General features: G+C 39.9%; 1 protein-coding gene across 1 annotated transcript in view; it reads left to right on the top strand.

Annotated features, from left to right (window-relative positions):
• Nucleotides 1-27,558, top strand: part of MYO10 (myosin X) — a 135,077-nt gene that overhangs the window by 17,528 nt on the left and 89,991 nt on the right. Inside the window, exons 2-5 of the mRNA XM_032219348.1 lie at nucleotides 9,584-9,742; nucleotides 18,271-18,458; nucleotides 24,114-24,248; nucleotides 26,467-26,591. Coding sequence (XP_032075239.1) covers nucleotides 9,632-9,742; nucleotides 18,271-18,458; nucleotides 24,114-24,248; nucleotides 26,467-26,591 — 559 coding nt within the window. The 5' untranslated portion in view covers nucleotides 9,584-9,631. The remainder of the gene's footprint in view (nucleotides 1-9,583; nucleotides 9,743-18,270; nucleotides 18,459-24,113; nucleotides 24,249-26,466; nucleotides 26,592-27,558) is intronic.

Below are 27,558 nucleotides of genomic sequence, written 5' to 3'. Positions count from 1 at the left end.
CCTCCTATTTAGGAGGGAGCGGGTTATCCTAAACAGGGCGGCTGGGCGAGACTCGGCGGACGCTACCAAGGAGGCAATGTGTGATCTTTTGGCGGTTCTCAATGCCCAAATATACTCCTTGGTGCAAGCTGTCAACAGTGCTCGGTTCGATACGGACCTGTCGGACCTCCACTGGGAGTCCATTAGGGGGACCTAGGGGGACCTCCATTATGGGAGTTGTTTATAGAGGAATCAGAATAAATTAATGTTGTAATAATGATAAATGAAATATGCGTTGTAAGCGGTATTGCAGGTTTGACAAGAAATGTGAGTGCGAGAAATTTTTTTCCAATTTTAGTGGCTCAGTTGTGCATTTTAACGTCTTGTTATATACATTTTTTTTCAAAAAAAATTTCCCTGCCATCATGTGTAGGGGATGAAATTTTGTAAAAATTTGGGAACTAGATAGTAATGGTAGTAAAGTTATGTTGATTAGAGTATTTTAGTTGCAGTAGAGCAATGCTTCTCAATCTTGGCAAGCTTAAGATACGTGGACTTCAACTCCTGGTTGGGGAATTGTGGATGTTGAAGTCCAGCCATCTTAAACTTGCCAAGCTTAAGAAACGTAGCTGTAGAGCAGTCAAATCAACAATCAGGTTTTTCATAAAAACTACGCTCCATCAATTGCCCTTCAAATAAAGGTTCATATTGAGTGAAAAATAGGCATTTTCTGAGGTTCATATTGAGTGAAAAACAGCCTTTTTCTGAGCGCTTGTAGGAAATGAGATTTGGAAAGAGTATGATATGAGTCACTGGTAGATTTATTTTGCTGTAGCTTGGGCTTATTCGGCAGAGCTGTATAACCATGAACATTGGAAAGATGCTTGGTCAAGAGTGATGTGGAAAAGTTTGGCACAATCTTCAAATAAGTATTTTTCTTATTCCTGTTGTAAACCCTCTTTTGGTTTTGGGCTACTGAAAAGATATATGTATGTGTCAAGTGATAATATTTTAAAAATATGTCTCAATGAGCATCTCACAACTTTAGCAATAGCAGTTAGACTTATATACCGCTTCATAGGGCTTTCAGCCCTCTCTAAGCGGTTTACAGAGCCAGCATATTGCCCCCAACAACAATCCGGGTCCTCATTTTACCCACCTCGGAAGGATGGAAGGCTGAGTCAACCCTGAGCCGGTGAGATTTGAACAGCCGAACTGCAGAACTGCAGTCAGCTGAAGTAGCCTGCAGTGCTGCATTTAACCACTGCGCCACCTCGGCTCTTCTCTTATTGATTAATCAATCAGAAGTGCTGGCTTGATTTTAATGCATTATTTTAGCTTTGAAATATTCTCAGTGCAGTGCATGGTAATTTAACTGTATTTACAGTAGAACTTAAATCAATCCTTATGACTTCAAGAAATGAAGAGAGGTTAAGCAAGTGGAAGCCAAGTCCAAGAGGGCTTTTTTTAATAAATTCATTTGTATCCCAGTTGTGACTGGTCCTTGATTGGGAGTCCTTTTTAACAGTCAGTTATACTTAGTTACTTTCCAACTGGGCTATTGCGATGCACTCTGTAATGGGACTATCCTTGAAAAGCCAAAGAGAATGTAATTGGTTCAGAAAACAGTAGCCCATGCAGTTTTGGGCATGCTATGCAGTGGTGGGTTTCAAAACATTTTCGAACCTACTCTGTGGGTGTGGCCTCCTTTGTGGGAGTGGCTTGCCAGCCATGTGACCTGGTGGGAGTGGCTTGCCGGTCATGTGTTTTCTCTCTCTCTCTCTTTCTCTCTCTCTTTCCTTCCTTTTGTCTCTCTGTCCCCTTTTCCTTTTTTTCTTTCATCTCTCACTTTTTCTTTCTTTTTTCTTTTTTTCTTTTTTTCTTTCTTCCTTTCTTTCTCTTTCTCTGTCTCTCTGTCTGTGTGTGTGTTTGTGTCAGTGGTGGGTTTCAAAAATTTTTGGAACCTCTTCTGTAGGTGTGGCCTGTTTTCTGGTGGAACCTCTTCTAACCGGTTCGGTAGATTTGACGAACCGGTTCTACCGAACTGGTGCGAACTTGTAGGAACCCACCTCTGATGCTCTGGTACGCTTACATAATGAGCTGTACTGGTTCCCCATTAGATTTCCAAGTCAACTTTAAAGATCTGCATGGACAGATAATTTGATTCTTTTTTAAAAGCTTCTTCTTTTTTTTTTTAAAGTAGCTGTATCAATATCAATGTGCATTTTGAAGCTTTAACTGTGGCTGAGTAGATCCAATGTAACTTTCTTTTTGGGTGTCTATATACACAAGAAAATATGCATATGTGGCATTGCCAGATGAGGGTCAAGCTTATGTAAGAGCCAAGGTGGCGCAGTGGTTAAATGCAGCACTGCAGGCTACTGCTAGATCAGCAGGTCAGCGGTTCAGATCTCACCGGCTCAGGGTTGACTCAGCCTTCCATCCTTCCGAGGTGGGTAAAATGAGGACCCAGATTGTTGGGGGCAATATGCTGACTCTCTGTAAACCGCTTAGAGAGGCCTGAAAGGCCTATGAAGCGGTATATAAGTCTACTGCTATTGCTATTGCTATATAAGTCTACTGCTATTGCTATATTGCTACTGCTATATTGCTATTGCTATTGCTATTGCTATTGCTATTGCTATTGCTATTGCTATTATCGGTCTGAGAAAAGCAATATTGCGATGTTGTAACTCAACCTCAACCCCATTTAACATCACAGAAAGATAACACAATACTAAATCTGTTATTTTGGCAAAAGCAGCTGGAACTGTGTCCAGGAAAACTGCTTCTCTAGAATTGAAGAGTGGGAGGACACACGTCTAATAGGAGAACATGACAGCTTGTTCTTTGGACTAAATAGCAATAGCAGTTAGACTTATATACTGCTTCATAAGGCTTTCGGCCCTCTCTAAGCAGTTTACAGAGTCAGCATATCGCCCCCACAGTCTGGGTCCTCATTTCACCCACCTCGGAAGGATGGAAGGCTGAGTCAACCTTGAGCCAGTGAGATTAGAACCGCCGAACTGCAGATAACAGTCAGCTGAAGTGGCCTGCAGTACTGCACCCTAACCACTGTGCCACCTCGGCTCCTTGTGGGCTGCTGTCAAAGTTCCTTGATCCAAACAGAATTTGGTTTAGAATCAAATCAGTTTCTGCATCGGAAAAGAAGCAGCTGAAAACCAGTTTGGCGTAGGGCTCCAGGCCGAAAGCAGAAGACTGGGGGTTCAAGTCCTACCTCAGCCAGGAAAGCCAGCTGGGTGACTTTGGGCCAGTCATTTCCTCTCAGCCCAATCCATTTCACGGGGAAAATAGAAGGAGGAAGTGTTGGATATGTTCACCTTCTTGAATTATTTGTATAAATTCTGGTTGTGTGGTATGTAGAAGCAGGTTGAAGGGATGTAACTTGCCCCTCCAAATTCATGGATAAGAGAAAGAAAGGGGAGAAGAACATAAGATAGTGTGTCCAGTCTGCAGTTGAGTACATTTCAGCAAATTGATTTGAGTTCACATTTTCAAATTCAATTAAAGATGTAATCAAATCAATATTGAATATCTTAACTGGAACCTTCTTTTCTGTTTTTGCATCTCTCAGTGCCTCAAAGGAAGGTTCTATTGGATCACATTAGGTCATATATTATATTTATTCATGTACCTCACTTGTAATTCCTGATTCATTTTTTTTTTCCATTTGACTCCTACCTTCAAAATTATGCAGCAACTTACATTTCATCATAGTTCATACCTTGCTGTACACATAATTCTGATGCAGGTTTACTGTTAGAGTAAAAATAGGACCTTAATTTGTAATTTGTATTCTTGTGTTCTCTTGGAATTTTATAGGTTTAGTCCCTGGCTCATGTTACCTGTTGTAAAATCCCTTGTTGGCCACGACTGACATTACCATCATTGAATCATGGCAGTATAATTTAATTGCTTGATTCCACTTTTTCAATTCAAAGAAACTTTTATCTCTAGCAGTACTGATGACTGCCTGAGGTTTTTTCCGTGATCTTTTTAGAAAGCCACAAGCAAGTTGCAGTTTATAGAGTGAGAAAGTAAAACAGAAAATGACTACAGAGGCAAATACCCAAAGTTATATATATGTGTGTGTGTCTGTGTGTGTCTGTGTGTGTGTGTGTGTGTGAGACAACCCCTGGTATGCCCAAATATGGGAGGAAGCTTACTGCTTCCTTTCTCTGTCTATCGACTCGTCACAAGAGACCATCCAGACAGAAACCCAATATTTTTACTGTTGCCTTTGTTACATTTGTGTTGTATTTATTTATTTATCAGCACAAATACAACACACACAGACACACACAGAGAGAGAGAGAGATGATACAGTAGATAGTTAGATAGATGATAGATAGTTAGATGATAGGTAGGTAGGTAGGTAGGTAGGTAGGTAGGTAGGTAGGTAGATAGATGGATGATAGATAGATAGATAGATGATAGATAGATAGATAGATAGATAGATAGATAGATAGATAGATAGATAGATAGATAGATAGATAGATAGATAGATGCCGGTATATGGTTTCCTGTTCAGCAAGATTACTTGTAAACTTTTAATCTGCATTTAGAATACAAGAATTCAAGTTTTTTACTACTCATTCATAGCACCCAGATTTATTGGTACAGATTTTATTGTACATGACCTAAAGTTCCTCTTTGAAGGAGCTGGGCGGTTCAGAAATGTAATGGATAAATAAAAGTAAATGCATTTACATGACTAGGGCAAAAGAGGGAAAGGGTAAGGATCAGTGAGAACTACAGTAGTACAGAAGTAAAACCTTGATTTAATGGGGAAAAAATAGAGGAATGTGTACCTATTGAAAGAGAATGTTTATTAAATTTGAATAGAATTTAAAATACTTTACCCATGAATAAAATAGGAATAAGACTTCAGGCATAAATGGTGGATGAGGTTTTGCACAAGCACAGACAGATGTTGTCCATTGCATCCGAAGTCTGCTAAATCAAAGTTTGTTGACTGGAGAATTGACTTTAGGAGTAAGATCTTCTAAAGGAGTCCTCTTGCTTCTCCGAGTTGCAGAGAAAGAGTTCAGTTTCTTGGTCAGTCTTCATGAATCAGATGTGATGTCTCCTGTTCTTGCTGGTTGTGCCCTTCCCATTCTTGCTACTACCCACTGCTTGTCTAATTGGAAAAAGCTGAGAAAATGTTAAAAGGAGAAGAACAGATATAAGAACTGAAAAGTAGGAGCAAAAGAAGAGTGGAAAGAAAACAAACCTGTGGAGAATCACATTCAGAGGCTATGCTGTTTGGCAAACGTGTGCAAGAAATCTGCAGCCCTGAACACTATAATTAAGACAGCTGCAATGTGAGTTCTTCAGACTCGTATGAGGTTGAAGTTCATATTTAATGAATGCAAATGATAGTTTATTTCTGTTTAAGAAGCCTCAAAGTTTCATGGCAAATTATCAGGCCCAAGCGCAGGGAAGATGAGATCCAATCAAACCCAGCCCTTTATTTGCTTAAATCTAATAGACAGAATCTTGCCGAACTAAAGCTATAATCTTCTAACCTTTTCAATATATGCTGTAAAATTCTAGGGTGTGGTTATCCTGAACCTCTTCCCCTCAGCCCCATCCAGCGCAGACTCTTCATTTGGGTCTCCTGGAAATGCTCCGAGTTGGCAAAATCTTCCACCTTTGTGCTGTAGGTGCACATTCCATTACACCCCCACACAGTAGCTATCGCCTTTATATGAACAAGGTTTTTAATTTTATTTGTTTAATTAGGGAGTTCCTCTGTATCATTACAACAAAATTACAGCTATGTTCCGGATGGCATATATTGAACAAGCCAGCCTGAGTAGACCTTGCAAAGGCATTACTACTTTATATTTAAGGGATGCTCCTTTCTGCTACATGAATAATGCCTGCATAAAGGGAATGAAACATGGGAGAGAGAGAGAGAGAGAGAGAGAGGGAGGGAGGGAGGGAGGGAGAGAGAGAGAGAGAGAGAGAGAGAGAGAGAGAGAGAGAGAGAGAGAGAGAGAGAGAGAGAGAGAGAATGAATCAAACTCAGCTATAAAGTTTGTCACCAATAAAATCAGACATTCCGGGTTCTAGTGCCCCTGTATACAGTAAATTGGCTTTTCACACCCCGAAAAACAATAGAGAGTTTCTTCTGTGGATGCATAGAAATGCTTTTATATCACCAACCTTATAATATGTAGAATGTCAATAAACTCAAATTAGGTATGTATAAATTAGTTTCAGGTATTTCTACCAATAGCAATAGCAATAGCAGTTAGACTTATATACCGCTTCATAGGGCTTTCAGCCCTCTCTAAGCAGTTTACAGAGTCAGCATATTGCCCCCAACAACAATCCGGGTCCTCATTTTACCCACCTCAGAAGGATGGAAGGCTGAGTCAACCCTGAGCCGGTGAGATTTGAACAGCCGAACTGCAGAACTGCAGTCAGCTGAAGCAGCCTGCAGTGCTGCATTTAACCACTGCGCCACCTCGGCTCTACAAAGCCTACAATTTCTGATGCATGACCATTCATGCTTATTATATATGTTTATAATATGTGGCATATTCCTCCAAAAAGTTTTTTACAACTCTCTTCCCCCCCCAATTTTAGGACTTGAATTCCTCTAATCAAATTAACACTTATCCGCCCAAACCATGCATATTAATTGCAGTTACCTGATTGAAAGTCACGAGGGTGGTTTTGAATAAGTACTGCTTGATTCTCTGAATGTTTACTCCGAATCCCTTTACTTGTAGTAAAGCCTTCGGAATGTAATCCAGCCAACCAATCAAAAACCAACAAGGTTTTTTAATCATTGTTCAAAGAAATGAAACACTCAGCTGTGCATACATGAGATGTGATGCTGCCTTTGAGCTCTGGAAGTTCCAACATCTGCTTTGTAAGGCTGATAATGAGAGCTCACACTTACATCACAGACATGGAAAGATTTTAAAAGCTGTGTAAGATTGAATTTCCAAAGCTGAGAGTTCTACAGACTCTTCTTTCCAGAGACCACTTCTGTTCGATGACATACTTGTCCCATCAGGTCTGGCAGGAGGGGGCATGCTTGGTTCCTATTAGACCCCAGGAAGAGGGCCTTTCCTCTCATCATCCTTGCCCTTTCAAGCATCACCGCTTACACATTAGATTGACTCCCAACCCTTCTGGCTTTGTGTATGCCCCTAAAAATGTCATTTTGCAACAGGGACGGGGGTCCTGGGAGCATGGTACTGCTTGTGCTATGGCTGTATTGATAGAAATAGCAATAGCAGTTAGACTTCTATACCGCTTCATAGGGCTTTCAGCCCTCTCTAAGCGGTTTACAGAGTCAGCATATAGCCCCCACAGTCTGGGTCCTCATTTCACCCATCTCGGAAGGATGGAAGGCTGAGTCAACCTTGAGCCGGTGAGATTTGAACCGCTGAACTGCAGATAGCAGTCAGCTGAAGTGGCCTGCAGTACTGCACCCTAACCACTGCGCCACCTTGGCTCTTTTCGATTGATGGATGCTGAACTACCTCAGCCATGAATGCTGTAGTATGGTTTTTGAGTTATTTTTATTCTTCTTAAATTGCTGTGTTGTTCTGATGTTTTTATATTGTTTTTTTAAAAAATTGTGGGCTGCGGGAAGTGATACATTTGGCATGGGAGGCTGTACAAATTGAAATAATGAACGAACACTGGATTTGAAGGACAAGAAAAAGAAGTTGGGTTTCAGAGGGAACATGAGCTTTTTCCATGTGGAGTCACTTTTACCAGCCCCCATCAGGTGAGGATGGGAGGTCCAGCTGAGGCTTTGGCTGCAGCCTAGAATATGAGCAATGGAAACCTTAGATCAGGGCAACTATAAGCCGAGGTGGCGCTGTGATTAGGGTGCAGTACTGCAGGCCACTTCAGCTGGCTGTTATCTGCAGTTCGGCGGTTCTAATCTCACCGGCTCAAGGTTGACTCAGCCTTCCATCTTTCCGAGGTGGGCGAAATGAGGACCCAGACCGTGGGGGCGATATGCTGACTCTGTAAACTGCTTAGAGAGGGCTGAAAGCCCTATGAAGCGGTATATAAGTCTAACTGCTATTGCTATTGCTATGTCCCCTTCATGATCTGTGGACTTACTGCTGGCTCAGTAATTCTGGGAATTGAAGTCCACAGGTCATAAAGGGGACCCCCCCTCGTTCCACACCAATGCACTCTAAACCAAAGATACTTTACAGAATTTATTAATAGACAGACAGGTCCTTGGCAGCAATCGAGCACAGATAAGCCGTGGCAGCAATCCAGCCTGCCAAGCTCACAATACTGTTCTCCAACATTAGTTAATGCGTTGACTTCTGCAAAAGGGGCGTGTGCACAAGCATTCCTTTTATAATCTGGAGAGGAGCCTAATTACCGCCAGCTGAGTGCAATTACCTCCTGTAACTGCGTAATTGTTCCTTACGCCTATTAGCTCTCCAGTGCTGGGCATCTAGGAATAACTCCTTTGGCTTCTCCCCACAGCTGACATCTGGATCACACTCCCTTGTCTCCTCCCCACTGGTCCAAGGCTCAGGTGTCTCCTGGTGGCCAACCAGCCTCTCTGCGCCCTGCTCGGAGTCGGAACCCTGTCCAGGGTCCTCCACATCCTCCAGTGCTGACTCATAGGGCCCCTCGCTGTTGGAGTCGGGTGGCAGCTCCAACGGCTCCTGCTGGGCCACAACAGATTCCCACCCCCTGCCTTTGAGTCTAATATTGCAGGATCCCAGAAGCAGGTCTTCTTGATGGCAGTGCTTGCTGTCTGGAAGGACATTCCCACAGAAATCAATATTGTTCTCACTCTTAATGAATTTCCTAAAATTATTAAAAATCTGGTTGTTTTCCCAAGCATTGGAATAAGACGATTGTGGAGCTGTGGTTTGTTATTGTTGCTTCAGGTTTTCGTTCTTGTTTTTGATATTGAGTTAGCCTTCTGATCAACTGTGGGTTGTTGTTTTTTTAAAAAAAATCTTGTTTTATTTGTAATCTATCCAGAGCCGTTGAGGAGTTGGGTAGCCTCAAAATTGAGTAATAAATATGTACTTTTGGATTAGGATTTCCAGGTTTGTTTGTTTTTTAACTAATAGATTTCATGATTGAAAAAAATGTAAGACCCCGAGTGAACTCACAGAAAGTTTTGAAGAACTGGGTTCTCTGGTGCAAATATTTTCTCTGATAATTCTCAGGATAAAATACTGATTTTTTTCTCTCTCCTCTACTCAGAACATTTTTGAGTACAAATGCTTTGCTTTCTTTTTTAATTTCATGCTTAACTGGAAAAAGTAGAGCTAAATTAGAATCACAATTATGGGCATGTTGATGGGGTGTTTTTAAACAATTTTCAAATGTATGTTTTTATTTAACAGTAGATACAGGATTGAGTCATGAATACATTGGGTGATTTTAGTTTGCATTAATTTGTTGGGTACTGTCCCTTGTCAAATTAAGAATCTGCCAATTGATGCATTTTATATTTTAATGAAGACCTACAAGACTTGTTTTTTTTTTTTTCAAAAGCAAAAATAGAATTCATGTTTTTAAAATTGCCCATTTTTAATGACCTGTTGTTATTTTTTATTTTTTTCAGGTATATACATACAAACAAAGATCACTTACACACCAAAAAGTTACACCTATGCAGCCTACAAGCAACGATGGCCTGGAAGATATGGCATCACTGATAGATCTCCATGAAGGTGCAATCATGTATAATTTATTCCAACGATATCAGCAAAACAAAATTTATGTAAGTGCCTAGAAGAGCAGAGTAAGACATGAATATTTTTCGTGAATGATCATATTAATCTAGCATTAAGAAAATTTCCCTTCCAGGTTACATGGTGTAAATATGGTGTAAGGTACAGTGTTCTGACCCCCTTCGTCCCACACCAACACACACTCCGAGCCAAGGATAAGTTACAGCATTTAATTAACAGACAGACAGGTCCTTGGCAGCAAACCGGCACAGACAAGCTTGGGCAGCAATCCAGCACAGATAAGGCTTGGCAGCAATCCAGCCTGCCAAGCTCACAATAATGTTCTCTGACATTCGTTCCTGCATTGACTTCTGCAAGAAGGGCGTGTGCACAAGCAGTCCTTTTATAGTCTGGAGAGGAGCCTAATGACCACCAGCTGAGTGCAATTACCTCCTGTAACTGCGCAACTGTTCCTGACGCCTATTAGCTCTTCGATGCCGGGCATCCAGGAACAACTCACTGCTGGTATCCGGCTCACTCTCCCTTGTCTCCTCCCCACTGGTCCAAGGCCTAGGCGCCTCCTGGTAGCCAACCAGCCTCTCTGTGCCTTGCTCGGAGTTGGAACCCTGTCCAGGGTCCTCCAGAGCTGACTCATCGGGCCCCTCGCTGTCGGAGTCTGGTGGCAGCTCCAACAGCTCCTGCTGGGCCACAACAGTACAGCATATGGCAATTTGGTGGAAATGATTCCTTAATACTGTTGTTGACGCCAATAGATGAACAGCCATTTTAGGCTAATCAGATGGAGACATTTTGTTGAGTTAGTCTAAAATGGTGAAATTATGTTTCTTCTTTTTTTTAGTAATAATCTACTTTACTATGCTTAAAGATCAGTCCAAATTAATGATAAAAATTAGGATTATGTCATATAGTGAAAAGCAACAGGCTTTTTTTTTTGTTAGCCTCTACCCTAACATCCCCACTTCAAGGAGTTGGAGTATAATTCTTTATTCAGAGATATGAGATATGAATTCAACTCAAAATTCCGATAATTTTGAATAGCGAAATTCTCATTCCAGGTATTTCTTTCAAGCCCATTTATACATGATGGTAGAGTGGCATCTTGTATTCAGACACCAGATCATTACTATTCTTGTTATTTGATGGTTAGATTTCCATAGATAACATTTAGATGCTACTCTGATATGTAGTTCCTAGACTTGAAAATACAAATTGCTAAGAGTGTTATTTGAGATTCTTCATCTAAAGCAGTGTTTCTCAACCTTGGCGACTTTAAGTCCTATGGACTTCAACTCCCAGAATCCCCCAGCCAGCATAGCTGGCTGGGGAATTCTGGCAGTTGAAGTCCACAGGACTTAAAGTCGCCAAGGTTGAGAAACACTGAAAGTACAAAAAGTTGACTGCATCATAAGGTAAAGACTGTAATTTTGGGGGGCATTCAAAAACCTGGTTCCAAAATTAGATGTGCTCGTGGTATGGTTGGTTACGTGGCTTGCTATATCAAAGACTGTATGTCTGAAAAGTACCGTAGAAGTTACTCTTTCATGGGATAGTTGCACTTTACACAGAAAATGTTGGCTGGAAGAGAACGTAAAACCACATAAGTACATGTGCGATATAGTTAAACGCAAGGGCAGTCTAATTATGGTGTTAAGAATTGGCTCCGAATGTATTTGCTTCCCACAGATTGCAGACTGTCAGTGGGTTTGGGTAAATACAAGCTGAAATGAGGTCAAAACAGCATGAAAGAAAGTGATTGAAACAAGTTTATGTTAGAGCTAAAAAAAAAAAAAAACGATTAATAAATTTTGGAAATGAATCCTCTATGATTCAAGCCAAAAGCGTTTCCTTTTTAGCACATGTATTCTTTTAGGCATAACCAAGAGGTTAATGAAGATTTTACCACGTGAAACAGTTTTATCAACGATGAACTTTGTCTCATTGCTATTGTGATGAAAGAGTTCCTCCTATATGTGATATTGATTACTTTTGTAGCAGTAATAATTTTAAGATAGCCTTGTTTTTTAATGTGTGCCTAGTTCTCAATGCCTAAAAGAAAAATAAGAGTAGAGCATTTGAAGTATGATTATAAGCAAACAGTAGACCAAATGCCGCCACAGTTTGAGTTTTGCCTAGTGAATGATGCGGTTCCACCACAAAACCGTGGTACACTAAAGCGCGCTCGACGAAACCGCGTACCTGACGTCATCACAGCGCGACGAAAACAGCACGCTGTGAGCGGTAAAGTTAAAATTAACGCGTAAACCTAAACCTAACCCCCCCAAACCTAACCCTAACCCTAACCCTAACCCTTAACCTAACGCTAAACCTAACGCTAACCCTTAACCTAACCCTAAACCTAACCCTAACACTTAACATAACCCTAAACCTAATCCTAACCCTTAACCTAACCCTAACCCTAAACCTAAGCCTAACCCTTACCTTTACGTGAATCAGCTTGCTTTAAAAGCGCTTTTTAAAGCGCCCTTTTTTCTCCGTGGTTGTATTTGTCGCGCTGCTGATGACGTCAGGTACGCGCTTTAATCGGGCGCGCTTTAGTGGACCGCGGTTTTGTCGTGCCACGAATATTCCTGAAGGAAAATTCAGGAAATAGGCAGAGAACCTAAGAAAAGATTTTAAGAGGTATCAAGGACTAAGTGTGATAGCGAAGGGATAGTTAAGAGAAGAAGAGAGAGAAAAAGGTGACTTAGTAGATTAAAGGAAGAACAAATGGTAAACAATATCCTCTATACATGCATTTCTCTATACATTCCTAATCTTTATGGCTGTTTCGTCCATTGCGCTAATTTTATTTAAACATTCTACGTTCCGTATTTGGATGACTTGTTTTATATCCTAAAACGAATGAAACTTGTTTTAGCATAGCATCTTTAGAATAATATATTGAACAGTTATCATCAACTTTAATTGGATCTCCATTTGCTTTATATCTTCGTTTTGGTTCAATAAACTCTTCTAATAACACTTGATCCATCTAATTATGGAATGCTTTTCAGTCTAGTTTTATTCTCAAGAGAGATCTTTCAGGCAGCTAATGACTATATATTAATGATAAATGAAAGAATGAATTGTTTTATTCTCTTTTGGCTTCTAGCCAAATGCAAAAAAAAAAAAAAAAGCATTTTAGACATTCCGATCTTTGTTATCCTAATCTGCTAAATATTGTTTTAGAAGTATCTATATTCTAGATACTGGCTTTGGCGTACTAATTCTGATTTACAAGTGAGGTTAAATCCATTTAACATTTTGGAAGCCATAATTAAATGTGAATAATGGGTGATTTACCTGTGACAAAAGTAGAGTAAACTCTCAGATATTCTGATATTCCAAGAAATGAGAAATCACCAGGCTTATATAGTGATTTTAGGTAGTCTACACTCATTAGAAACTTCCATGTGTTTTTCTTCTGGTTGATGTTTTCGTTTTGTTTTGTTTTTTGATCAAGGTTATTTTGCAGATATTTCCCATGGCTTCATTTAAAATATTGTCTCTGTATGTGTCTCTCGTGTGTGTCCATGTATGTTTTATTTGTTTTAGTTTTCGCTGTTAAAAACACAGACCTGAGGATAATGCATTCTCTGTTGCAAGAAGTGCCCCTTATTTCATTTCTAACTTTTTAGATCTGAAAATATCACAAACAAAAAAAATGGAAATAACTTAATAAAGTACATGCTGAGCAAAAAATAGGCCAGCCTTCCCCAACCTTTCCAGGTTTGCAGACCAAGGGGGGGGGGGGGGAATGGTTCCGTGCAAGTTGTGGCCAAGCGTGTACATGTGTAGCTGCTCCATTTGAATTGCCCAGTGGTTGCATAAGTGCAGTTGTGCATGCACACTCATCCGCCGCTTTTGCGCACTGGTTCTGAACAGGCCATGGCACGAGGGTTGGGAACCTCGGTCTAAGCCCTATTGTGCAACAGTGCCATATCTCTTGAAAATGCGTATGCAACAATATTTGCTATTTAGTTAACTGCCACATATTTGCAGGTGTGTGTGTGTGCTGCATTTCACCAAAATGTTCAAATAAATTACAAAGATCCTTTTCTTGAAATCCATTCTGTGTTTCCTCTGAAATAAACGCTTGTAGATACTGAATTTGCCTTTTGGCAATTCTTCTTTTTTTAAGTATCAAATATCTATTTTATTTCTTTTAAAAAAAAAACACAAATATTTCATCATTTGTCAATCATTAAGACATTGAAGTACAATTTTGTGTGTGTGTGTGTGTGTGTGTGCCCCTCCCTCCCTCCACCCCCCCAACCCCCCTCCTCCTTCCCCCCCCCCCCGACTTCCCAGAACCCGTACACGGTATGGATTTTTAACTAACACAGTCTAAAATCTATTGAGAAAAAAGAAATAAAGAAATTAATGACATTCTACATTGACCTTAGCTTCTTCTTACTGAACTAACTTTAAACAGTTTAAATCATTTCTGATCTTAAGCATAGGCTAACTGGAATTTCTTGGTCCCGTATTTATTTTGTATATAGTCAATCCATTTTTTCCAGTCTTGTTTATATCTCTCATTTGAATGATCTTTAAGATATGCCTTTTGGCAATTCTTCTGAGTGAATCAAATGTTAAAGCTGGCATAATAAGAATAAAAGTTTTTCAGAGTCTTTTTTCAAACCTTCCTCTCAACACTTCTATTCGAGTCTGTTTCGTGGGATTTATTTCCAGCTGTAGAAGGGAGAAGGTAAACATCTTATTCTTTACAGATAAGGATATTTTTTTTCTTGGATAGTATTAATTTGTTTATAGAGGAATATTTTAATGCGTTGCACCTGCCATATTGCATAACATCTTGTTATGAGAACACAACGCATGGTTAAATGATTTCTGTAACAAACAGATTTCTGTAACAAACGATGCAGCTTCTGTAGGTCGAAGCTTCTATAAACATATAATCATATGTTAAACTATTGCTTTTAAGAAAAAAGTCTGACCTCAAACACTTAACTTATAATTTAGGGAGAGAATTGAACTCTGTCCCTTACAAATTAGGTAAACAAATTAAGCATAAGGCAAGCCGAAGTGTTGGTAAATCAACATGCAACCATAAATTATGACTCACTTTAGAAGTGAAGAAACAGCCTATCAAGTTCTGGGCTGCCTTACATATTTCTTTTTGTACTAACTTGTGTTCAATGGCTGGCCTACTTGGCTCGCGGAAAAATGAGCTTGCACAATGGGATCGCAACAAACATACTGTGTCTCAAATTACAATGTAATTTGTTTTATCAATGATGATTGGGTCGAATTGCTGAAGACGGGCCTTCTGTTCTCTGTGTTCTCTGTCTTGCAATCTGTGTTCAGACACAGATTGCAAGAATTTGAGAAAGAAGACATTGCTTTGAATACTCCTCCTGTTTTGTGGGTTTTCCAGAGGAATCTGGCTGACCGCTACTTTTATTTTTACATTTAGAAAGCACATCCTTTCTACAACACCATATAATAAACTGCCTTTGAAATTCCGCATTTGGCATGTTGTTGCTTCTGTGTGTTTGCATGTGTGTGTGTCTAGGCACATACTTTCCCAAAACACAAATTAGCCTTGGGTATGCAGAATTAGTTGGATAGCAGCCAAAATCCTGAACCAGATGGAAGTTTCTTTACATCCACTGGGTATTTTTTTAAAGATGTTTTTTTTAATGATATGTATCTTTGCCAACATTAAAATAAACTTTTTAGTGATTCAAAGTTATAGCCTCACTACCTTTTCAACATGTTTGGCATTTAAGAGGTTTTGAGAGTTTGTTTAAAACAAAAGTTCTAAAGGATTTGAAAAGTGAGGCAACTGTAAAGTTATATGTAGGGTCTATAACAGTGTTTCTCAACCTTGGCAACTTGAAGATCTCCGGACTTCAACTCCCAGAATTCCCCAGCCAGCATTTGCTGGCTGGGGAATTCTAGAAGTTGAAGCCCGGACATCTTCAAGTTGCCAAGGTTGAGAAACACTGGTCTATAAGAAATAAAATTTAGTTAAAGTGTTTGTGGTTTAATTTTTGCAAACATTCAATTGAATACATTTCTGAATACATCCCTGATATTCATAGTATTAGTATCATTGTAAAAACGTTTGATTCCATGGGCTAAATGGAAATCATGTAGTTAAATATTTTATTCATTACAGTACAATTTTGATTTTTGGACTTCCATTCAGTTATCTTCCTCCCATTGGTTTGATCTCATTGCATGAATATAATTTATGTCCTTTGTGCAAATGCAAAAACAGCAATTATGTAACTACAAAAACAGAACAATAGTACATTTTTGGATTTTAAAAGCATTTGCCGTTAACAAAGATTGCTTCACTCCAGATGGCCTGTTGAACTGAGATTTTCCTTTATTTATTTTATTTTTATTATGTACATTTCTTGGAAGAGGATTCTCCACTGGATTTCTCCTTTGTTCAGAACTGTCAGGGGTAATAAAATGAAACATCCATCCTTCTTTGCTCTTTACTCTGGATATTTAAAAAAAGAAAAAGATTTAAATTCAGTCTTTCATGTCATTAATTACAGTGTCCATTAGGACTGGCTCATAGATTAGGATAGGAGTCCTAATAATAGGAGTCATCATTTTATTGTTGTTCTTCCTTCCTTCAGGGATTCTTTCAGCCAGTGTTGATAGAGGAAAGACCAAATCCCCAACCGTTTATTTGTGAGATATCTCAGAGCTCAGTTCTTTCCTCACTTCTGTTGAACATATACATGCTAATCCTACCCAGTTGTACATCTCAACCACCTCTGATACTATTATTTCCAAGTAACATTGGTATTTGCTGGTGCAATTCAAGGTGTTGATTATGAGCAATAAAAAGCCTCCATTAACGTGGGGCCACCTGTTTCTGTCTTTAATGAGCTTGCTCTGGGTTCTGTCAATTAAATAATATCATATGTTGGGAGCAGTGGTGGCTTGCTAATCCCGTTCCAACAAGTTCGGTTGGAACGGGGCCGGTGGCGTCCTCGTGCACACGCGCAGTTCACGCATGCGTCTTAGCACCTGCGCGATGCTCCAGCTGCTGGCGGAGAATCGCGCAGGCGCTGTATGTGCCATCCAGCTGCTCGCGGCGAATCGCGCAGGCGTTGTATGTGTCATGCGCCTGCGTGGAAGCACAGAAGCCTTCAAAGACCAGTAAGGAGGGCGGGCGGTTGGGCCCTTCGCCGTTTCCGGAAGTTACTTACTTCTGGGTTCGCCGACCAACCAGTTCGCGGAGACCGCTGCGAACCGGTTGAAACCCACCCCTGGTTGGGAGCCAAGAGATCTGCTTGCTTTGTTGCTGTGCTTATCATATGGAATAGTATTTCCTTTGACATATAAATGCACCTTGCCTGGCTATTGTATAGCATTGAGTTGGTCGATCTTGTGAATATGATTGGGTTGATTGACTTGAGGTGGGTGCAAATTGAGTCTGGTTCAAATTGCTTTATGCCATATTGTGTGTACTGTACAAATTCCTTGTTTAATTGTGTATGCTGCCATCAGTCATGTCACCTCTGGCAATATAAATTGACAAAATAAATAGATTTCATTTACTCATAATATACCTTAAAGCTTTGTCAAAAACATAAATAAAGATGACCGTTGTTATTTGTGGTATCCCATTCCAGCTGAACAGCAAATAAGATCATGGATGAGGGATAATGTTGAAAAGTACCAGATACACACAAATTTGCTGTAGATACATGAAATCACTTACTATGGTATAAAGATTTGGTGTGCATTTTCCTATGAGAGATACATAAGACAACAGATAATGGGACCACAGAGCTGAGGTGGCGCAATGGTTAGGGTGCAGTACTGCAGGCCACTTCTGCTGACTGCTATCTGCAGTTCAGCGGTTCAAATCTCACCGGCTCAAGGTTGACTCAGCCTTCCATCCTTCCGAGGTGGGTGAAATGAGGACCCAGACTGTGGGGGGGGCGATATGCTGACTCTGTAAACCGCTTAGAGAGGGCGGAAAGCCCTATGAAGCGGTATATAAGTCTAACTGCTATTGCTATTGCTGCCTCTATCATAGATGCTGATATTTTTCCCATTTATTTTTAATTCAAATATTCAAGTTAAAAAAAAAAAACAAATTTGGGGCAAGGATCCTGAGAAGAATCAATGAAGATGTTCACAGGCCTACTAGTAACCACATATTGCCTTTCCCTGCCCTTAGGTTTCTGCTGGAGAACATTCCAGAATAGGTTCTGGATTGTGCCTCATATCTTCTATTGCATTTTATAATCCTGGGCTGTAATTTTACCATGTTTAATTTAAGAGTGAGCCCTATTAAAATTCAGTGAAGACAAGTTCTACATAGAATTGCTTTTACCAACCAATGTTAATTGTTTTTTTTTTTTTAGTTGATGAAATCAAATCATCCCCAGCCTTTTGGGATCTCCCCCCCCCCCGGCTTCAGAGTTGGGGGTTTTCTATACTTGTATATGCTAGGCCTTGTCAAATATATTTTTTTAATTCAGGAATATAATGAATTATAGCAGGCTATCTAATCAAATCACCAAAATGTGCCTTATTTTTTTTTCTCTTTCAGACTTACATTGGTTCCATTGTTGCCTCGGTTAACCCCTATAAAACTATCCCAGGTCTATATGATCAGAGCACGATAGAGCATTACAGCTGCCATCACCTGGGAGAGATTTCACCTCATATTTTTGCTATTGCTAATGAATGCTACCGCTGCCTATGGAAACGTCATGACAACCAGTGTGTTCTCATCAGGTATTTTGAATGTATGAATTACTCCAGCTGAATTGTGATTATATGTGGAATTCTGCATTGTTGAATATGCTTAATTCTTTAAAAATGAAGTACACGGAAGTATAGCATCATTACATGATCCCAATCTCCTCTTGAAGACAAACATCTTCATATCTAATATATGTCATGTGGGTCATTCAATAAAAATATGTTTCTAGTTTCTATATAGTTTACTTTGGTCAATTAACTTAGACTTCATTTCACTTTGAACACTTTGATTTTCTCACTGAAGTTATGCCATGCTGTGCAAGAAGATTAATTTGTCACCACTAGTCGTGAATAAGTACATTGATCAAAGGAAGACCTTTAAAAAACTCATAAATAACAGCAGCGGTAATAATGAAATTCTTGAATGTACTGGTTGGTTTAATCTCCTTAATTGAACTTGCTTATTTTCTCTATTGTTTAACCTAACCTACACTTTCATTTAATGCAGATAAAATAGTGTGTCCCTAGATCCTAATGTTCAGTGGCTTTCTGAGATATGACAGTTCAATTATTGTATTAATGAAATGCTGCACTTCAGTTCCCCTACGTGTGTTAGGACACATGAAAGATCTTTATGTAAAATCACTCATACTAGTAGCATATCATGGATTGAGCTTTGGAAGAGCAACGTTTGGAAGGGACAGTTGCTTTGGATTCCACGTTTTGAAAGGATCTCATCTAAAAGAAGATTAATCAATTATAGCCTCAATAATTATTTCTGAGTCTCCATCAATATAGACCTTAAATTTCAGTAAACAAAAATCAGTAGAAAATTGTATAGGATACAGGAAGATGAATGATCATTGAATGAATATTGGCTTTTAAAGTTGGGGTATCGGGGGAAAACGAAAAGCCAAGAGGTGTGAATCTCCCCCTAGAGAGCCGAGGTGGCGCAGTGGTTAGAGTGCAGTACTGCAGGCCACTTCAGCTGACTGCTAACTGCAGTTCGGCGGTTCAAATCTCACCGGCTCAAGGTTGACTCAGCCTTCCATCCTTCCGAGGTGGGTGAAATGAGGACCCAGACTGTGGGGGCGATATGCTGACTCTGTAAATCGCTTAGAGAGGGCTGAAAGCCCTATGAAGCGGTATATAAGTCTAACTGCTATTGCTATTGGTGTACTTCCCTGAGGGGGTGGGGTGGGGAGACAATTCCAAAGTTGGGAGATTTTCATGAGAAAGGCCACCTCCTGAGTAGATAACTCAAGATGATGTCATCTGTTTTCTGTCTATCACATTTAAATACCATTCATCTCACTATCCAAGTACAGATATAGGTACAAACCCTTAATTCATATAGTCCCGAACTGTAAAAGCTTGTAAAGCTACTTGAGCTATTACTAGAAACTAATGTTTTCTAGGTTTTTTTTTATCTTTACCATCCTTATCATATATGTTCAACTCTCATCACTATTAGCAGTTAAGCCTGTTCTTTGTAAAGATTGATTTTCGAAACCTGCTGTGAATTGGGTTGCGAAGGCACCCATCTGTGGATGATAGTTATAGAGATTACACTAATTTTTATGGTTTTTATTTGTTTAATGGCTGATTTAAATGTAGGCAGGTTGCTGCAGAATATGGGCAAGAGCAGAAGACAGATGTTGTTGCCAGAGAAAGATGGGTGTGTTGAAACTGTCAAATGCATCTTTCCAGGGAGAACAGAAAATATTTTCAACGGTAGCCCAATTTTTGGCACCAGCTAATAAAACCTGCCGTGTTGTCCTATTAGTGAATTATTTTATTCCACATTCAGTAGAGGCTGAATGTATGTATATAAACAAACATTGTTTTCTATAGGTTCAGGGAAAACAATAAAGGTGATTGAGGATGTGCTGCATTCTTAGCTGTCACACATATGAATTGATATTGCCAGTGTTATTGATTAACTCCATTTCCGACTGAGCCTAATGCTGCTGCAACTAGAAAGCATCACTACCTCAATTGTCTACAATGTTTTGAACCCATTTTACAAAAGAGCTTTAAAAGCTTAGGAACAAAAAGGCTTCTTTGTGGCTTGCAAATTAGTGGATAAAAGGATCTTGGGCAGAAATTTGCTCCAAGGGCTATGACTTTAAAAAATGAAAGAGATAATAAAACAGGGATTTGAAGACATTGGTGTTCAAATTTTACAGGGCTTGCTTCCAAACAGAAATACAATATATTACATCCTGATCAGGAGTTCGTAGCACACTGATTATTTTATAGCTACAAATGAGGTGTTTCTGCTAATATCATTTATTCTATGCCATAATATTATTGGTTGTTGTATTTGCTCCCCAGAGTTGCAGTTACAATAAATTAATTGGTTGATTGGTTATAATTATACTGTATGTTAGCATAATTATTTTGTTTGGTCTTCTGTAAGTATAGTAATGTGGATTATAGAAATCATAGCTATGTATCTGGCTCATTAAAGACAGCAAACCCCCTCTAGTGGGCCTGTTTCTTATTTATCATTTTGTTGCAGGTCATAATTAATTTAGACCATGCTCTAATGACTATATAATTATAATGAGTTATTGGATTGTTGTTTTTAATTGAATTTTATTCAGCTAAATTATTAGGAGTGTAGTCCTATGATATATTGCTATGTGGGATCTAACTCTGTAATATACAGTTGGGTAATACCTTTATTAGAACCAACTGAAATGCCATAAAATCAGTGGTGGGTTTCAAAAATTGTTCGAACCTACTCTGTGGGTGTGGCCTCCTTTGTGGGAGTGGCTTGCTGCCCATGTGACCAGATGGGAGTGGCTTGCTGCCCATGTGACCGGATATGAAGATGCCGATGACACTTGTCAGAACCACCTTAAATTACCTCACACACAGCACTGGCATGCATAAGAATAGGATGTAAACTTGTTTTTTAAAAGGCATCTTTGGTTTGCGTTAAAACAACTTCGACACACGCAATGTTCTGATTGCACCATAAACGCAGTAGTCATCCTTACCTTTCACAGAGGCACTGGGTTTTATAAATATGAGCATGATAGTGTAGAATAATCATCTCCAAGGACCAGTGGTGGGTTTCAAAAAATTTTGGAACCTCTTCTGTAGGTGTGGCCTGCTTTCCGGGTCCACTGGTGGAACCTCTTCTAACCGGTTCGGTAGATTTGACGAACCGGTTCTACCGAATAGGTGCGAACTGATAGGAACCCACCTCTGCATAAAATGTAATACTATTTCCTCTCTTTGGTCTTTTTCATCAGAGAATATGGTGCAAATGAATAACTTTTAGCAAAAGGTGTTATCAAAAACACATATAAAAGACTCAGTAAGTAAGTAGGAGTTTCCTGAGAGTTTAAGCCATTACCATTGCCTTTACATCACCCTCTCCTCTCATACACAGTTGATATATTTACAACATAAAGATGGTTGACCAATGATATTTGAAATTCTTCAAGGTTCTCTTAACTCACTGGGAGAAAGGAGAGAAGGTGATATTCTGGAGGGGATAAATTGCAAGAGGTGTTTGTAAATATGTGTGATGGTGTCAGTAACTGATATTCCAATTAGCCTGGTGCCATATTTGATACAGATTTTACCTTATCCTTGTACATAGTTCCCCTTGCAGTTGCTCATAATTTATTTATTTATTTATTATTAAAATTTATATGCCGCCCAATCCCGAAGGACTCCGGGCGGCTTACAAAACAGGAAAAGAGAAAGAAAAAAATAAGAAAAGAGAAAAAAGACAGTTAAAATCACAAAACATGCATGCATGCATTCTAACCGGGGCTGGACCTCAACAATGAGGTCAACAGCCCCAGGCCTGCCAGAATAGCCAGGTTTTTACCACTTTCCTGAAGGCCATGAGAGTGGATATGGTCCGGATCTCTGGGGGTAGCTGATTCCAGAGGGTCGGAGCAGCCACAGAGAAGGCTCTCCTCCAGGGGCCTGCCAGCCAACACTGTGTGGCTGACGGCGTCCGAAGGAGGCCCAATCTGTGGGATCTTACTGGCCGCTGGGAGGTATGTGGCAGTAGGCGGTCTCGAAGGTACGCCGGCCCTAAGTCACGTAGGGCTTTAAAGGTAATAACCAACACTTTGAATTGTGTCCGGAGACCAATTGGTAGCCAGTGCAGCTCGTGGAGGACAGGTGTAACGTGGGTGTACCTCGGTACACCCAATATCGCTCGCGCGGCCGCATTCTGGACTAGCTGCAGTCTCCGAACGCTTTTCAAGGGTAGCCCCATGTAGAGAGCGTTGCAATAATCCATAATGACTGTTGTTAATGAACAAGGCAGGTTATATAGGTAAAGTAATTCTGATTTTTTAAAATTCTGAAGCAGCTAAGATTTAGGGGGAAAGTTGTAGCAGGAAGAAATAACTTACCGATGAAGTGATTATACCCAAGGTAGCATATATCTGGTATTGGATTTTTGCCTCTAGCTATCCTTTGAAAACCTTCAAACACTCCTGTTTTCCAACAAAAGTGAAAGCAAAACTTCATTCTGGGCAAGAATCAACTGTTCATGGGAAGATTTAGTATGTCATATCAAAATAAAAATGTTAATATGATGACTTCGCTGATGATTAGAGCCTTACAGAAAAGTCAAGCCCAAGGATTTATGTATGAAGTTTATTTGAAATACACTGTTTTTTTTTTCTGTCGGTTGTGAAGCACACTGCTATTTAAAAAATCAGGTTTTTAACATATTGTAGTTAAGGGTTCCCATGGTGGGTATAATAATATATAATAACTTAGCCAAAGTGTGACAAAACAATAACATATCGGCATTAGCATGTGGTTCAGTGGTGGGTTTCAAAAATTGTTTGAACCTACTCTGTGGGTGTGGCCTCCTTTGTGGGAGTGGCTTGCCACCCATGTGACCGGATGGGAGTGGCTTGCCGCCCATGTGACCAGATATGAAATTATGAATTAGTACTTAGGTCGGTCCAAGTAGCTATTCAGAAACTCTGGCATTGAAGCATGCAAGTCTTAAAGCTGTCAAGTTACAAGACCCTTTTGCACCCCTAACCCTTTAGAAAAAAAAACTAGGGGTCTTCAAACCTGACAGCTTTAAGACTTGTCGACTTCAACTCCCAGAATTCCTCCTCCAGTCACGTTGGCTCAGGAACTCTGGCATGGAAGCATGCAAGTCTTAAAGCTGTCAAGTTACAAGATCCTTGCACCCCTAACCCTTTAGCAGTGGTGGGTTTCAAAAAATGTTGGAACCTCTTCTGTAGGTGTGGCCTGCTTTCCGGGTCCACTGGTAGAACCTCTTCTAACCGGTCCGGTAGATTTGACGAACCGGTTCTACCGAATAGGTGCGAACTGGTAGGAATCCACCTCTGGTAAAGGGCTAATACTATCATGCCTTAATAATATCACCCTAGAGCTGAAAGGGGAGATCTAGAAAGAGTGCAGAGAAGGGCAACAAAGGTGATGAGTGATCTGGAGGCTAAAACCGCAATAATACACGGGCAAACAATAGATAGAAACTCAAAGTAAACCGCTCCAAACTCGATTGCAGAAGATACGACTTCAGCAACTGAGTGGTCAATGCCCGGAATTCTCTACCTGACTCTTTTTCATAATATATTTATCTACATCTATCAAACGCCCAGCTTTTCAAAAGGTATTTGGTCTGACTAACTGTAGACTTGTTTTCTTTTTTTTGTCTTCCAGTGGTGAAAGTGGTGCCGGTAAAACGGAGAGCACTAAGTTGATTCTCAAGTTTTTGTCAGCCGTAAGCCAACATTCTCTGGAACTCTCTTGTATGGAGAAAATAGCTAGTGTCGAACAAGCAATTTTGGAGAGCAGGTAATATATGTGTGCTGGGGCATTTTCTTAAGGAAAACAGTAAACTAGACTTATGGAAGGAAGTTATTTCAGCATCTGCTTGCCCGCTTTGCTGATAGAATGCAAAAAGGTTTATTTCTCAGTACAAGTATTTTAACTTAGGTAAAAACTAGATGTTGACAGAACACTTTATACATTTTTCTGTTTTCTTGAAATACATCTTCGAAAGATTGGTGTGTGTTCTGACACACCCCCCCCCCCTCGTCCCACACCAACACACTCCGAGCCAAAGATAAGTTACGGCATTTAATTAACAGACAGACAGGTCCTTGGCAGCAAACCGGCACAGACAAGCTTGGGCAGCAATCCAGCACAGATAAGCCATGGTAGCAATCCAGCCTGCCAAGCTCACAATAATGTTCTCCGACATTGATTCCTGCATTGACTTCTGCAAGAGGGGCATGTGCACAAGCAGTCCTTATTATAGTCTGGAGAGGAGCCTAATGACCATCAGCTGAGTGCAATTACCTCCTGTACTTGCGCAACTGTTCATGGCGCCTATTAGCTCTTCGATGCCGGGCATCCAGGAACAACTCACTGCTGGCATCTGGCTCACTCTCCACTGGTCCAAGGCTCAGGCACTTCCTGGTGGCCAACCAGCCTCTCTGCGTCCTGCTCGGATTCAGAACCCTGTCCAGGGTCCTCCACATCCTCCAGAGCCGACTCATAGGGCCCCTCACTGTCGGAGTCTGGTGGCAGCTCCAACGGCTCCTGCTGGGCCACAACATATATATATATATATACATACAGCCTGTCTGTGCCAGGTTGCTGCCAAGGACCTGTCTGTCCGTTAATTAAATGCCGTAATTTATCTCTGACTCGGAGCGTGCTTTGGTGTGGAACGAGGGGGGTCAGAACATATATATATATATATATATGTATAGATGATAGATAGATAGATAGATAGATAGATAGATAGATAGATAGATAGATAGATAGATAGATTAGATAGATTAGATAGATTAGATAGATAGATTAGATAGATAGATAGATAGATAGATAGATAGATAGATAGATAGATAGATAGATAGATAGATAGATAGATAGAGATTAGTTCTTAACTACTCTTGGTAATCTTTAGTAACTTGTCTCCATGTCTCATTTAAATGGTTTTTTTAATCAATATTCAACTTTCACAGCTATAAATTACAATTGGCAAACCACTCCTTTAACAATTTTGATCTTTGTTGTCACAGATGTCATTTTGAATAATTTTTAAGCTGATCATTACCTAGGACTATAATTTTTTCCTCTATTTCTATAGCACAATATATATTTTTATTTGTACTTCTTCGTATAGAAAGCAAAATGTTGCTTATGCCAAGAATTAGTACGTTTCTCTATGCATCACATAGTTGTAATGAATCTAGACCATGTTATCTTATATTATGCTTATTATGTTTTTTTGTACCATGTTTCCCCGAAAATATGACATGTCCTGGAAATAAGGCCATGCAAGATTTTTGGGGTGGCAAAAATATATGGCCTCCCTCAAAAATAAGCCCAGTGGACACCCCCCCCAAATCCGGCCGGGCAGAGCGCCACTCACCGACCCAGCGGTATCCCAAAGGCGCCAATCCGCGTGAGCTGGGGGGAGGGAGGGCAGCGCTCACGCAGCTTTGCACCTTTGAGATGCTGCTGGGTAATTGAATGATGAAAAATGAACATAATTATCTGAATTAAACTGGGCCATTCGAAGCAAAGGTGAGAGAAGAGGCAGCTTAGCCCTCAGCAGAAATGTGGACATGACAAATGTCTCAGAAGGGAGCTTCCCTAGTTTCTTGGGCTGTAAAGGTGATGTGAAGAAACAGTCAAACTTGCAAGATTCCGTTCATGTAACCATACAATGTTTATTTGTTTATTTATTTATAAAACAAATTTAAAGAACGTTCATCTCAAAGAGCGACTTCTTATCTAGACTATTTTGCTACACGGACACCCCAACAGGTTCTCCCCTCCTTCTCCCTTTCTGGTATATTATTCTTCCAAGAAATATTTAAAACATACTAGAAGTTCATGACTTGCTTGACATAACTTGATGTATTTTATACTGTGAATGGACCTTTTTAAAACATTAGTGTTACAATATTTCCATCAATGAGATGTATTATAATTTTTATTGGACTCCTAAACACTTAATAACTGTCTCTCTCTCTCTTTTTTTTTTTTTTTACTGCAGCCCAATTATGGAAGCATTTGGCAATGCAAAGACTGTTTACAACAACAACTCTAGTCGCTTTGGGAAATTTGTTCAGCTGAATTTCTGTCAAAAAGGCAATATTCAGGGAGGAAAAATTGTAGACTGTATCCTATATTTTCTGTCCCCCTTGTAATAGTTGTACGAGCAGTGTGTGTATACACATATATAAGGCAGCTTGTCCAGTGGTGGGTTTCAAAAATTGTTTGAACCTACTCTGTGGGTGTGGCCTCCTTTGTGGGAGTGGCTTGCCGCCCATGTGACTGGATGGGAGTGGCTTGCCGCCCATGTGACTGTATATGAAGATGCCGACGACACTTGTCAGAATCACCTTAAATTACCTCACACACAGCACTGGCATGCATAAGAATAGGATGTAAACTTGTTTTTTAAAAGGCATCTTTGGTTTGCGTTAAAACAACTTCAACACACGCAATGTTCTGATTGCACCACAAACGCAGTCGTCATCCTTACCTTTCACAGAGGCACTGAGTTTTATAAATATGAGCATGATAGTGTAGAATAATCATATCCAAGGACCAGTGGTGGGTTTCAAAAATTTTTGTAACCTCTTCTGTAGGTGTGGCCTGCTTTCCGGGTCCACTGGTGGAACCTCTTCTAACCGGTTCGGTAGATTTGACGAACCGGTTCTACTGAATAGGTGCGAACTGGTAGGAACCCACCTCTGAGCTTGTCTATTTTACTTTTTTCTAAAATTGCACATTAGAATATTAGAAACGCTGGAAAATCCTCTTCTTTTTCGCTCATGGTTTAATGTAGGGAGCTGTAGTGAAAAAATATTAGAAAATGTGCATTTTTATTTTTGTATCACTCATTTCTGTTAATCTTCAGAGGAAAACTGTTCCAACTTAATGATTAGATGGTGACTTTTCCTTAAAATACAGCTCTGTATTCAGCTTTATAAATCAAATAGATAATCCACTCGATTCTATTGTGCAATGTGTCAGAGAGTGAGTGATTAATCTGAACCAAGTTTGCTCTAATTAATCCTAGATATGTTTCTCTTTTTCAGTCTGTGTTGGTCCAGCTGCCTGGCTCTGTAGGAAAAAATTA

The sequence above is a fragment of the Thamnophis elegans genome, chromosome 6 (genome assembly GCF_009769535.1).
Source record: "Thamnophis elegans isolate rThaEle1 chromosome 6, rThaEle1.pri, whole genome shotgun sequence".
NCBI classification, from domain to species: Eukaryota; Metazoa; Chordata; class Lepidosauria; order Squamata; family Colubridae; genus Thamnophis; species Thamnophis elegans.
The sequence above is the reverse complement of the archived record's forward strand: the minus strand, read 5'-3'. Positions and strand labels throughout refer to the sequence as shown.